The sequence below is a fragment of the Mobula hypostoma genome, chromosome 6 (assembly GCF_963921235.1).
Source record: "Mobula hypostoma chromosome 6, sMobHyp1.1, whole genome shotgun sequence".
In the NCBI taxonomy this organism is placed as follows: Eukaryota; Metazoa; Chordata; class Chondrichthyes; order Myliobatiformes; family Myliobatidae; genus Mobula; species Mobula hypostoma.
The window spans coordinates 20,380,102-20,393,358 of NC_086102.1; the positions used below are offsets into that span (position 1 = coordinate 20,380,102).

General features: G+C 40.7%; 1 protein-coding gene across 1 annotated transcript in view; it reads right to left on the reverse strand.

Moving 5' to 3' along the window:
• Nucleotides 1-3,315: 3,315 nt before the first annotated feature.
• Nucleotides 3,316-13,257, reverse strand: part of get1 (guided entry of tail-anchored proteins factor 1) — a 30,748-nt gene continuing 20,806 nt past the window's right edge. The window contains exons 2-5 of the mRNA XM_063050356.1: nt 9,111-9,276; nt 7,013-7,080; nt 5,666-5,780; nt 3,316-4,180 (exon numbers count right to left, since the gene is read on the reverse strand). Coding sequence (XP_062906426.1) covers nt 4,107-4,180; nt 5,666-5,780; nt 7,013-7,080; nt 9,111-9,276 — 423 coding nt within the window. The 3' untranslated portion in view covers nt 3,316-4,106. The remainder of the gene's footprint in view (nt 4,181-5,665; nt 5,781-7,012; nt 7,081-9,110; nt 9,277-13,257) is intronic.

Below are 13,257 nucleotides of genomic sequence, written 5' to 3' on the forward strand. Positions count from 1 at the left end.
GCGAATTGTTGAAGATCCTGAGAGGCAGTATTAATGAGCATTTGGACAGACATAAACTGATGAGGGATGTCATGGCTTTGTCAAGGCCATGTTGTGCTTTACAAGGCCGATTGAATTCTTTGAAGATGTAATAAAACACATTGATGAAGGTAGAGCAGTGGATGCAGTGTATATGGATTTCAGTGAGACATTTGATAAGTTCCCCATACAAGCAAGGCTCATTCAGCAAGTTAAGGAGGTATGGGTTCCACGGAGACCTTGCTTTGTGGATCCAGAATTGGCTTGCCCACAGAAGGCAAAGGGTGGTTGTAGATGGTTCGTATTGCATGGAGGTCGGTAATCAGTGGTGTTCCACAGGAATTTGTCTGGGACCCCTCCTCTTTGTGATTTTTATAAATCATCTGGATGAAAAAATAGAAAGGTGGATTAGTAAGTTTACTGATGACACAAAGGTTGGAGGTGTTGTGGATAGTCTGGAGGGTTGTCAGAGGTTACAGCAGGATATCGATAGGATGCAGAACTGGGCTGAGAAGTGGCAGATGGACTTCAATCCAGTTAAGTGTGAAGTGGTTCATTTTGGTAGGTCAAATTTGAAGACCGAATATAATATTAATGGTAAGACTCTTGGCAGTGGGGAGGATCTGAGAGATCTTGGGGTCTCAAAGCTGCTGCGCAGATTGACAGTGTTGTTATGAAAGCATATGGTGTGTTGGCATTCATCAACTGAGTTCAAGAGCCATGAGGTAATGTTACAGCTATATAAGACCTTAGTCAGACCCCACTTGGAGTACTGTCTTCAGTTCTAGTCACCTCACTACAGGAAGGATGTGGATACTATAGAGAGAGTGCAGAGGAGATTTATAAGGATGTTGCCTGGACTGGAGGGCGTACCTTATGAGAATAGCTGGCGTGTACTTGGCCTTTTCTCCTTGCAGTGACGGAGGATGAGGGGGAACCTGATAGAGGCGTATAAGATGACGAGAGGCATTGATTGTGTGGATAGTCAGAGGCTTTTGCCCAGAGCTGAAATGGCTAACACAAGGAGGCATAGCTTTAATGTACTTGGAAATAGGTACCCAGGGGATATCAGGGGTAAGTTTTTAAACACAGAGAGTGATGGGTGCGTGGAATGCACTGCTGGCAGCGGTGGTGGAAGCTGATACTTCTACCACCTGAGGAAGAGTTTAAAAAAAGGATCAATCAGAGCAGACTCGATGAGCCAGATGGCCTAATTCTGCTCCTCTGTCTTATGTCTTATGGATACAATAGGGTCTTTTAAAAGCCTCTTAGATAGGTACATGGAGCTTGGAAAAATAGAGGGCTATGTGGTAGGGAAATTCTAGGCAGTTTCTAGAGTAGGTTACATGATCGGCACAACATTGTGGGCTGAAGGGCCTGTGATGTGCTGGAGGTTTCTATGTTCTACTCATTGGCACATGTATAGGAGGTATTGAATCAGAAAACCTTTTCCCTGGTTTTGGGGGAAAAAGATTGCTGCCTCTGGTCAACAACATATTTGAAGAAAATTTTAATGGAGAACTTCTGACTTCTGTTAATTATCGTGGATAACTTCACTCAGCTCAGCTCTTTGAACTGATTTCACAACCTATGGACTCACTTTCAAGGATTCATGTTCAATACTGAAAACAACTCACATTCTCAGCATTTTTAAAAAATATATTCATTTAGTACTTGCACACATTGCCTTCTTTTGCACATTGGCTGTTTGTCAGCCTTAGTCTGTGTATAGTTTTTCACTGATTCTATTTTATTGGTTTGTTCTGTGAATCCCTGCAAGAAATGAATCTCAGGGTAGTATAGAGTGACATATATAGACTTTGATAATAATTTCACTTTGAACAATATATTTATTATTATTATGGCCTGGAAAGGTTTTATTTGTCAGTAATTCCACACTGCTGCTTCAGATACCTTCAAATTACAGTATCTATTCAAGTGGATCAGTGCAAGGGCTGCCATTATTTTAAGATGGCTCTTCTGTCATGTTCACAAGGGCAATTGGAGGATGGGCAGTAAACAATGTCAAGCCAACTATTCTATCTCATAAGACATTGCACCCATTTACAGCATTATTGCAGACTGTTCATCACTGTCATTTAAAGATTCCTTTTACTTCTTTACTTCTGTTCAAATATCATTCCTTTAGAGTCACAGAGTACTACCACGCAGAAACAGGTCCTTCGACCTATTTACAGCAACCTACCTTGGTTGCTCCAACTGAAGTTCAACACCTTGTACTTGTCTGCATTAAGTTCCATCTACCATTTTTCCACCTGGTCCAGATCCAGCTGCAAGTTTTGATAGTCTTTCACACTGTTCACTCTGCCCCCAGTCTTGTTGTCATGCAGAAATTTACCAATCCAGTTCACATTATCATGCAGATCTTTGATATGTATGACAAACAGCGACAGACACAACATTGACTCCTGCAGCACACCACTAGCACAAGCCTCCAGTCAGTGAGGCAGCCATCTACTACCACTTTATTGCTTCTCTTGCAACGTCAATGTCTAAACAATTTACTACCTCATTCTGAATGCCAAGTGACTGAACCGTCCTGACCAACCTTCCATGCGGGACCTTGTCATAGGCCTTGTTATCCTCCATGCAGACAACATCCACAGCCTTGCCTTTATCAACTTCCCTGGCAACTTACTTGAAAAACACTATAAATGCTTCCTGGCCCAACCAATGTTTATGCATTAGTCAAGATGTCAATAACCAGCGTATTATTTTTTAAAATTGTGGCAGCTATGTTTCATCATATCAACACATCTTATAACTATCACAAGCTTGAAAACTAACTAAACTTCCCCACTTGAGACTAGTAACATCATGGTAACTCACAGGTGACATGAAGCTAGTTAATCCGCTTCATTGAAAACACATGTTTTACATTTCTTAATGGTTCCAAATAATGAACCAAACAATTAATATACTGGAAGATATTGCAAAACTAAATCTATTTGAAAAGGGAAAAGTTTGATCTTAAAAACTTATCAGGTGACCTACATTGCAGATATATACAAATATACCAGCTTGAATTAGCATTAAGCCAATTAACGTTCTCCTGGATTTGAGGTGAGCTTTTCCAATTTCTAATCTTCCCTCTTTATCAAATGGTTGACTCTCAGCAGAACACACTGCTGACACATACTAATTTTACAGATATTGAACAACTAACAGTACTAGACTAGGCTCTCCAATTACATTACAGCTTTCCTGTTAAAATATGTGAATGAGTAAAATCAAAAAAATGGTTAGAGTATATCTTTAAAATGCTGCAGATTTTTTCCAATGATGATATCCAGTAACAAATATCACTGTAAAGAAATAAAATTCGCATTCTTTTTTTATCAAAAATCAAATAACTTGCTTAAACATCGAGTTCAATTATGTATTCCTTGGGATCTGGGCCAAAATTTGATGTACTACTGCGAAGGATCAGAGATGACAAGCAATTCTGTCTGGTTGAACGTTTATTTCTCTTAAAGGGTAAAAGCCATTCACTATTTCATTCTTCACAATCCACACTGGCTATGCACATGAAATGGGAGAAGCCTTCCAATCAGTTATTAAGCCCTTATTTCAATTATTTTGCTTCCAATCAGTACAGAACTTTTATTGTGCACAAAACCTCAATGCAAATAACTGCTGTCCAAAAAACATTGCAAGTAATGTGAAGCTGTCATCAAGATGAATAAATGAGAGCTCTTCCTTCACAAGACCAAGTAACTCGAACACAAGGAATTAAACCGGTAGAAAAATGTTGCCAACACATCCAATACAATTCACATTCTCTCAGGCTTTAAAAAAAAGACACTGAGATCTTCAACTTTTCTTAAGAGTTCTGTGAATTTCAAAAACTAGTAACAGCTAACAACTTTATTATATCACTTTCCAAAATCTATTTACATCACAGAATTTATTGTTGGGCTCTTCTTCACACCCCTTTTTGAAATCTACTTTCAAACAATAATGCTGCAGCTGATGCAAGAACAGAGCTGAACCCAACTCAAAATAATGAAAAAAGTACACACAAGCCAATTCATGCAGGATCTTGTCATAGGCCTCGCTATGAGATTTTAGCCGAATGGCTGCAGTGCCACAGCAACAACTTTATTGCAAACTAAGAGCCAGCAGGTAATTCCAACTCCACCTGCAAATAAAATAGAACAAGGTTATTGTAGTTACTGTACGAGCACTGATTGACATGTGTAGCCACAAATGCAAAATATAGACAAAGTTAACTAGGAAATCTAAACTAAATCCTCCTGCTCATCCTTCCCTCCTCCTCCAAAAGTGTACGTAAATGACAGACAAGTTACAACAAGATACCAGAATCTTAAATACACACAACTGCTCATGTGCTTACAGAACAGAAATGCTGGTGTTGGCAGAATTAGGATGACAAAGTAATAGGATGGAGATGCATTAAGGTGGCATAACAATAGTTATATTATTCTATAGATAGATAATGCTGGGTTTTGTTTACATATCTCGTTTACACACAAATGGAGACGTTTTCTAGATATTTTTAAAGGTTGGTTTGCTGTGGTATAGTACTTGGTACATAGTTGGACAGTCCATGTTTCAGGTAGAGACCCTTCACCTGAATACTTCTCCCAAGCCAGATGAAGAATCTCAACTTGAAATGTTGATAGTCCATTCCTCTCCACAGAGGGTGAATTGTGTTCCTTTAGCATTGTGTGTCACTTCAAATTCCTGCATCTGCAGTCACCTGCATCTCCATCTTGTCTGGGTTGTACACGTTTTATAAAAATTTATTGACTCAATTGGAAATTAGATTTACAAGTACAACATTAATATTATCCAACATTTGCAATTTCACACAAGAGGTCAAATTGAGTTTTACTTTAAGGAGCCAGTGTGGGGAGAAAATGAAGTCTCCTACTATATAAACAGTTCCTCCTGGTAGCTTTAAGCGAGAATGGATCAATCAGAGAGATGCCAATCTCAGGTGTACCCCGTCAGACTTACTTATCTACCAACATTTGCACTCATGATTAGAATAACCAGTTTAGTAAGGCAGCAAGCAGTTACTGTCATGAAGTCAAGTCAAGGCAAGTTTGTCACTTAACTATATACACGTATACTGTCAAACAAGACAATGTTTCTCCAAACCAGGGTGCAAATTACCGTAGTACACATAACACACAAACGTTTAATAACTTAAGGAAGTAAAGATAGAAATCTATAGATGAATTTCACATAAATAAAGTGTATAAATTAAATATTGTAAGGTACAGCACAGATTAACCAGTGACATTTTGTACAAGGAGTTCAGAAGCCCCTTGGCTTGAGGGAAGAAACAGTTTCCCATTCTGACCTTTCTTGTTTTATGCATCGGAGTCTCCTGCCTGATGGTAGAAAATCAAAGTGGGTGCTGGATGGATGGGTGGGATCCTTAATAATGCTAAGGGCCCTGCGAATGCAGCGCTCCTGATAAATGTCCCCGGTGGATGGTAGGGAGACCCCTATGATCCTCTCAGGATCCTATTAAGACAGCCACAGAGAGGAGTTTTCCCATGGGAAAAGCAACAGACTAAAAGAGTGAACTATGCTCAATAGAAATTAATTTTAAGTAGTTTTTAAATTTAAAAATGCATAATTCATTCAGCACCTGCTACTCCAGTTGGGAAAGCCACCATCCGCTCCAAGGGTGCAATCCATTTGTGTGGGAGCACAGTAACGGGCTCTGAATAATATTTCCATATCAGGGAAATCATTAAAGCTGCCTGAAAAAGAACACAACCGTTTGGGAATGACACAGAATAACATGACCAGCTATAGATTGCTTCCCTCTTAACACTAACCATCATTTCCTCCCCAGAGACGAACTTCTAAACAGAGCTGAATAAACATTCCAGTCTATTTCAATGAATCCCAGTGTAAAGTAAAATTTAACATTACTTCCAACTGATCGCACCCCACTTTCATCAGTACTATGAGGGGGGGGGGGAATTGTGTGACACCGCAAAACACTTATGACATCCTAGAACATTTTTGGAGTGGCACTTCAACATATATTTAATAACAACTACTACTCTTAAAGCAGAGTGCTCATTTCATATTACACATTAAGTAATAACAGATCTTTTGTAAATGGAATGTTAACAGTTGTAACGTTTTGTAACAGTCGTGTTACTGAACTTGGTTGATAGTGGTACAGAGTGGAGTGGCTGGAAGAATGGATGTTATAATCCTTGTTGAAGTAATTGTGATCCTTGACAAAGTGCAAGCTGTCCACAAGGACTTTAATATATCATGAGCTCAACGGTGACATGACTTGCAATTCAAGTAGAAATATTACATATTTCTACACTAGAACATATTACATCTGCTGCATTATATTATTTATCAATTCTTATTTCAACTTTTAACCTCAATTAAAATTTTGACCCTGTTGACCAACAGGTTATGTTATCTACTCAAAGCAGAGCTTTGATTTTCCTATAACTTTCAACTTCAATGTCAATATTTTGCAACTACACCAGCACAAAATTCAGCAGAGGGCCCTAAATTAGCTGCATTTCCAAATCACTGCAACCAGCGCAAGAGTTTTACCATTTTGCCAGCAGGACTAATGCATCGTACAAATGGCCCAGCCATTTTCAACAGGGCATCAGTCTAGATCAGGGGTTCCCAATCTCTTTTATGCCATGAACCAGTACCATTAACTGAGGGGTCCATGGACCCCAGGATGGAAACCCCTGGTCTTGGTCCTAAACTTTGCAGGGCCACGAGCTAAAACAATATATTGATGTAACTGTAAAGTGTAGGCAGCTGGGGGAAAGCAAATGTCAGAGGCTATTATTGGAAAAAAAATGGGATTGAGACATATTGTAAATATACACTGAAATTTTGTGTACTAAACCAAGATTCAATGAACAGGAATAAAATGGCTAAATTTACTCTTCAAGTGAACAGCTTACAAAGACAAACGTTACATTTAAGAAACCATACAAACCTGAACAATATAAAAGACAATATTCACCACCCACTTGATCTTGGCTAACTGCGCTGTTCTTGTTTTAACTGTAAGGAGAAGACATTCTGCTCAGCGGTTTAACAGAACGTGTTGTAATGTTGAAGATCCACATGCAATTCAGAAACTGACGTTTACAAATCAAAATGATAAAAGGGGAGGATAACTCTACAGTGGCTTGAGACTCAAATCTTGTATTTTAAAAAAAACCCTAAGAAATGGCAGAGGAGTGAAAGAAGTTAAGAAAGAAAACCCAAAAGCTAACTGAAAATAAAGTTGTTACTTGTGCATTTACAACTACAAGACATGGACAACAGAGAATCACAGAATGCTTGAATTTTTAGACCTATGCCCCCTATATTTTAGTTCCCCTTCCCCAAGGAAAAAGACTGTGCGTCTTTGCCCATTTATAGCTATCACAATTTCATACATATCTACAAGGTCATCCCTCTGACATTTCAGAGAATACAGTCCTAGATTTTCCAAGCTCTCCCAAGAATTCAGGCCTTTGGGAGTTATGTCAGCACCCTTGTAAATCTTGTGTGCACCATTTCCAGTTTAATTGTGTCTTTCCTATAACAGGGTGACCTGTTGGGGTGGCATGGCAGATGAGCAGTTAGTGTACCCTATTACAGAGCCTCCGACTTGGGTTCAATTCTTGTTGCTGACTGTGAGGAGTTTGCATGTTCTCCTCATGACTGCATGGGTTTCCTCTGGGTGTTTCAGTGTCCTCCCATAGTGCAAAGGTTAATTGGTCATAGGGGTGTAAATGGGCAGTGTGGGCTCATTGGGCTGGAAGGGCCTGTAACTCTGCTGTATCCCGAAATAAAACACAAATAAAGTAACACAGGATCATGAAAAAGCAAGAAACTCCACCTAGCACAGAGCAGAAAAGCAGTTCACCATGATGGTCTTGCTCTGCTCAAAAATGCAAAGGTGTAAAATATATTTTTAGTTAAGATCCTAGTACAGTGACAAATTATTTTCCTATAACTAAAATCAACTAACTACACTGCCTCAGAAAAGAGGGGCATCTATTTAGAACAGAGATGAGGAGGAATTTCCTTAGCCAGAATGGCGAATCTCTGGAATTTGTTGGCACAGGTGGCTGTGGAGGCCAAGCAATTGGGTATATTTCAAGCAGGGGTTGATAGATTCTTGATTGGCCAGGGCATGAAGGGATACAAGAAGACAGGAGATTGGAGGTGAGCGGGAAAGGGATCAGCCATGATGAAATGGCTCAGCAGACTTGATGGGCCAAATGGCCTAATTCTATCTTATGGTCTTATTTGTAAATTCTTAAATGTCATATACTTTAGTTCTCTGAGCCATACTATATTGGCACTGGAACGAGTGGCGACACATGCGGACTTTCATCTCCCCCCCACCCCCAGCACATCCATGGGTGCGTTGCTTGTTAATGCAAACAACACCCTTCACTGGATGCTTCAATATTCATATGATAAATAAACCTGAATCTGAAGTGTCAGCAAAGGGAAAATTTGAGCCTACGTGAAATAGACAATCTCAGCAAGTGGAACAATGTAGGTTGACCGAATCAGAGTCAGCTCATTTGAGAAACAGCTGAGACAAAGGAGCTGATAATGTTCTAGTTTATTATACACTGCCATCTCTCAATGGGAGAAGTTTAGCTTTGCCTGTGATAGCTTTCAGTCTCCTTCTGCAGTTACACAGATAAAATGCTATTTATTGACCATCTCTTTCTAAAAAAAATGCATTTCATTAAACCAGGTTCTCTTTTCCTGTTGTCCACTGCAACCTTTAGAAAAGCTAAATACCAAGAGTTACACATACAAAATGCTGGAGAAACTCAGCAGGTCAAGCAGTATCTATGGACAGGAATTGAGTCCTGATGATGGGTCTCGGCCTGAAATGTTGACTATTTACTCCTCTCCATTGCAGGACGGAGAGGAATAAGCAGTTAACATTTCAAGCCGAGACCCTTCATCAGGACTGAATTCCTCTCCATAGAAGGTGCTGACATACTGAGTTCCTCTAGCATTTTGTGTGCGTTACTCTGGATTTCCAGCTTCTGCAGAATCTTGTGTTTATGAGATACCGTGAGTTTTCAGTTTATCAGTCATTTTGTTGATCTTGCGCTCTAGGCGTGCATATCGAGCAAATTCATCCATCATGCTGATCGTTGCCAACTCCTGCTTCATGTTTCCAATTTCAATTCTCATTTGGAGCTCAGTTTCCCCATCTTTCTGCAGAAATTTAGCAATCTGTAAAAGGCAAGTGTCAGAAAAAGACAGCGTCATTTTCTCCACATCTGATAAATATACTGTTAATAATCTTCATGCATTTGGTTGAAAGTTATTTACAGTTCTCAAGCCTATGATTCTGAAAATGAGCAGCACCCTAGGGCAGGTAGTTGAGCCTAGGACTTACAGCACCAAAGACCAAAATTCAATCCTGACCTGGGTGAAGTTTACATATTCTTCCTATGACCGTGTGGTTTTCTCCCAATGTGGTAACATGAGGGGGAACTTCTTTACTCAGAGAGTGGTAACTGTGTGGAACGAGCTTCCAGCAGAAGTGGTTGAAGCAGGTTCAATATTGTCATTTAAAGTTAAATTGGATAGCTATATGGACAGGAAAGGAATGGAGGGTTATGGGCTGAGTGCAGGTGGGTGGGACTAGGTGAGAGTAAGTGTTCGGCACGGACTAGAAGGGCCGAGATGGCCTGTTTCCGTGCTGTAATCGTTATATGGTTATAATGTTTCAATGTCTTCCCGCAACCCAAACGTAGTAACCAATTAACCAACCAAACCTGTAGACATCATCTCATGTGTGGATGAATGGAGATGATGGATGAGAATGTTCAAAGTACATTTATTATCAAAGTTTGCATACCTTGAAATGTGGGGGGGGAAGAAATCACTGTAAATTTAAAGTTAATAATTATTGCAGAGGGCCAAAGGGTTTGTTTCCGAGCTCTCTCTCTCTCTCTCTCTTTTTCCATCCATACGGAATAATAATAATCTCAGTAGAAAGGTTGCTTTTGCTCCAATATAAAGGTCTTTATGCAACGATTAGCTTTATTTGTCATATGTACATCAAAGCATCAAAACATATAGTGAAATGATTTGCAACATACACAAAATGCTGGAGGAACTGAGGTTCTGAAAAAGGGCTTGGCCTGAAACGTTGGCTGCTTATTCATTCCCACAGATGCCGCTGACCTCCTCGTGTTAGTAAAATGCATTGTTTGCGGCAGTAACCAACGGAGCCAAGGATTTGCTGGGGGCAGCCTGCAAGCAGCTCTATGCTTCTGTTGCCAACATAACATGCCCACAACTTACTCACCCAAAACGTATGTCTTTGGAATGCGGGAAATAGCTAGAAGACCTGAAGGAAATGCCCGTGGTTAAGGCGAAAACATACAAGCTCCTTACAGACAGCGGCTGGAATTGAAACCCGACTGTGATCAGTGCCACAGCAAAGTGATTACACTAGTGTAACGTACCACGACTGCAATGCTGTCAGTACTTCTAGCCAGCACTGACACTTGCAGTGATCATAAGGTGGCTGGTTTGGTCAGTTTTAGGATGTGCATAAAGTAGAAAGTTTTACATTTCCATAACAGAGCATTTATTAGTTTAGAGTGTTAAAATTTTTGTTTTGGAACAGCAGAGCTACTAATGTACATACATAGAACATAGAAATCTACAGATTACAGGTCCTTCAGCCCACAATGTTGTGCCGACCATGTAACCTACTCTAGAAACTGCTTAGAATTTCCTTACCAAACAGCCCTTTATTTTACTAAGCTCCATGTACCTATCCAAGAGCCTCTTACTAGACCCTATTGTATCCGCCTCTACCACAGTCACTGGCAGTGCATTCCACACACCCACAACTCTCTGCGTGAAAAACTTAATCCTGACATCCTCCCTGCACTTTAAAACTATGCCCCCTCGTGCTCGCCACTTCAGCCCTGGGAAAAAGCCTCTGGCTATCCACACAATCAATGCCTCTCATCATCTTATACACCTCTATCAGGTCACCTCTCATCTACCGTCGCACCAACGAGAAAAGGCCATGTTCACTCAACCTACTCTCGTAAGGCGTGCTCTCCAATCCAGGCAAATCCTTATAAATTTCCTCTGCACTCTCTCTCTATAGTATCCACATCATTCCTGTAGTGAGGTGACTAGAACTGAAGACAGTACTCCAAGTGGAGTCTAACCAAGGCCTAATAAAACTGTAACATTACCTCACGGCTCTTGAACTCAATTCCATGGCTGATGAAGGCTGACACACCATACGCCTTCTTAACAACACTGTCAACCTGCGCAGCAGCTTTGAGTGTCCTATGGACACGGGACCCCAAGATCTCACTGATCCTCCACACTGCCAAAAGTCTTACCATTAATATTAAATTCTGTCTTCAAATTTGACCTACCAAAATGAACCACTTCACACTTCAGCCCTGGAGTTCAACTTATCTGGGTTGAACTCCATCTGCCACTTCTCAGCCCAGTTGTGCATCCTATCGATATCCTGCCAGACAACCCTCCAGACTATCTACTTTTGTGTCATCAGCAAACTTACCAACCAACCCTTCTACTTCCTCATCGAGGTCATTTATATTAAAAAAATCACAAAGAGGAGGGGTCCCAGAACAGATCCCTGTGGAACACCACTGGTCATTGACCTCCATGCAGAATACGAACCATCTACAACCACCGTTTGCCTTCTGTGGGCAAGCCAATTCTGGATCCACAAAGCAAGTTCTCCTTGGATCCCATGCCTCCTTACTTTCTGAATGAGTCTTGCATGGGGAATCTTATACAAAGCCTTACTGAAACCCATATACACTACATGCACTGCTCTACCTTCAATGTGCTTTGTTACATCCTCAAAGAATTCAATCAGGCTGGTAAGCCACGACCTGCCCTTGACAAAGCCATGTTGACTATCACTAATCAGATTATGTCTCTCCAAGTGCTCATATATCCTACCTCTCAGGATCTTCTCCAACAACTTGCCCACCACTGAAGTAAGACTCAATGATCCATAATTTCTTGGGTTATCTCTACTGCCTTTCTTGAACAAGGGAACAACATTTGCAAACCCCCAATCCTCCAGTACTTCTCCCATCCCTATTGATGACGCAAAGATCATCGCCAGAGGCTCAGCAATCTCCTCCCTCGCTTCCCACAGTAGCTTGGGGTACATCTCGTCTGTATGTATACACTGTATACTTTCATAACATACTTTTGACCTACCACATCAAAAGCTTGTCACCAGAAATCGTATGTTCTTTCCGATCTGTGACAGAGCACCTTCCTCAGTGACACCTATTTTTCTCAATACAACTTCTACCTCTTGTCCCACTGGAACACCCTGGATACAAAACAAATTAGTCAAGCTGAAATGATGTACTTTGAAAAGTAAACAAACTGCAGATGCAAGAAATCTAAAAGAAAATGGTCAGCAGATCAGGTGGTATCCGTAGAGAAACAAACAGCATTAATATCCCAAGTCAAAGTAGCTCTGATGAAAAGTCATCCACCCAAAACATTACTTCAGTTTTTCTCCGCATAGATGCTGTCCAACCCAAGTATTTCCAGCATTTTCTGTTTGATGGTTACTTTGACACCATCTCCCTCAATCCCAGGCTCTGCCAATAAGAGCAAGGTCCAATTGGACAGCAGTACATAAATTCCTGTTCAACCGTTCTCATGGGGCCAGAAACATGGAATTCCCTGCCAACCCACCAATACCACAGGGAAGAAAATAGCTCAAAATGAGTATTGTGAGCAGTTTCAAGTACCTCGTTTAAGAAAAGACGTGCAGACATTGGAGAGGGTTCAGAGGAGGTTCGTGAGAATGATTCCAGGAATGAGAGGGTTATAATATGAGGAGTGTTTGATGGCTCTGGGCCCACTTACTCACTTCTTCTTACTCATTGAAAGTTAGAAGAATTGCGGGGTCGGGGTGGGGGGAGAGTCTCAATGAAATCTATTGAATGTTGAAAAGCCTGCATAAAGTGGATAGGGAGAGGATGTTTCCTATAGTGAGGGAGTCTAGGACCAGAAGGCACAGCCTCAGAATGGAGGAAAGTCCATTTAGAATGGAGAGGTGGAGGGATTTCTTTAGCCAGAGGGTGATGAATGTGTGAAATTCATTACCACAGGCAGCTGTAGAGGGTGGGTCATTGGGTGTATTTTAAGGCAGAGATTGATAAATTCTTGATT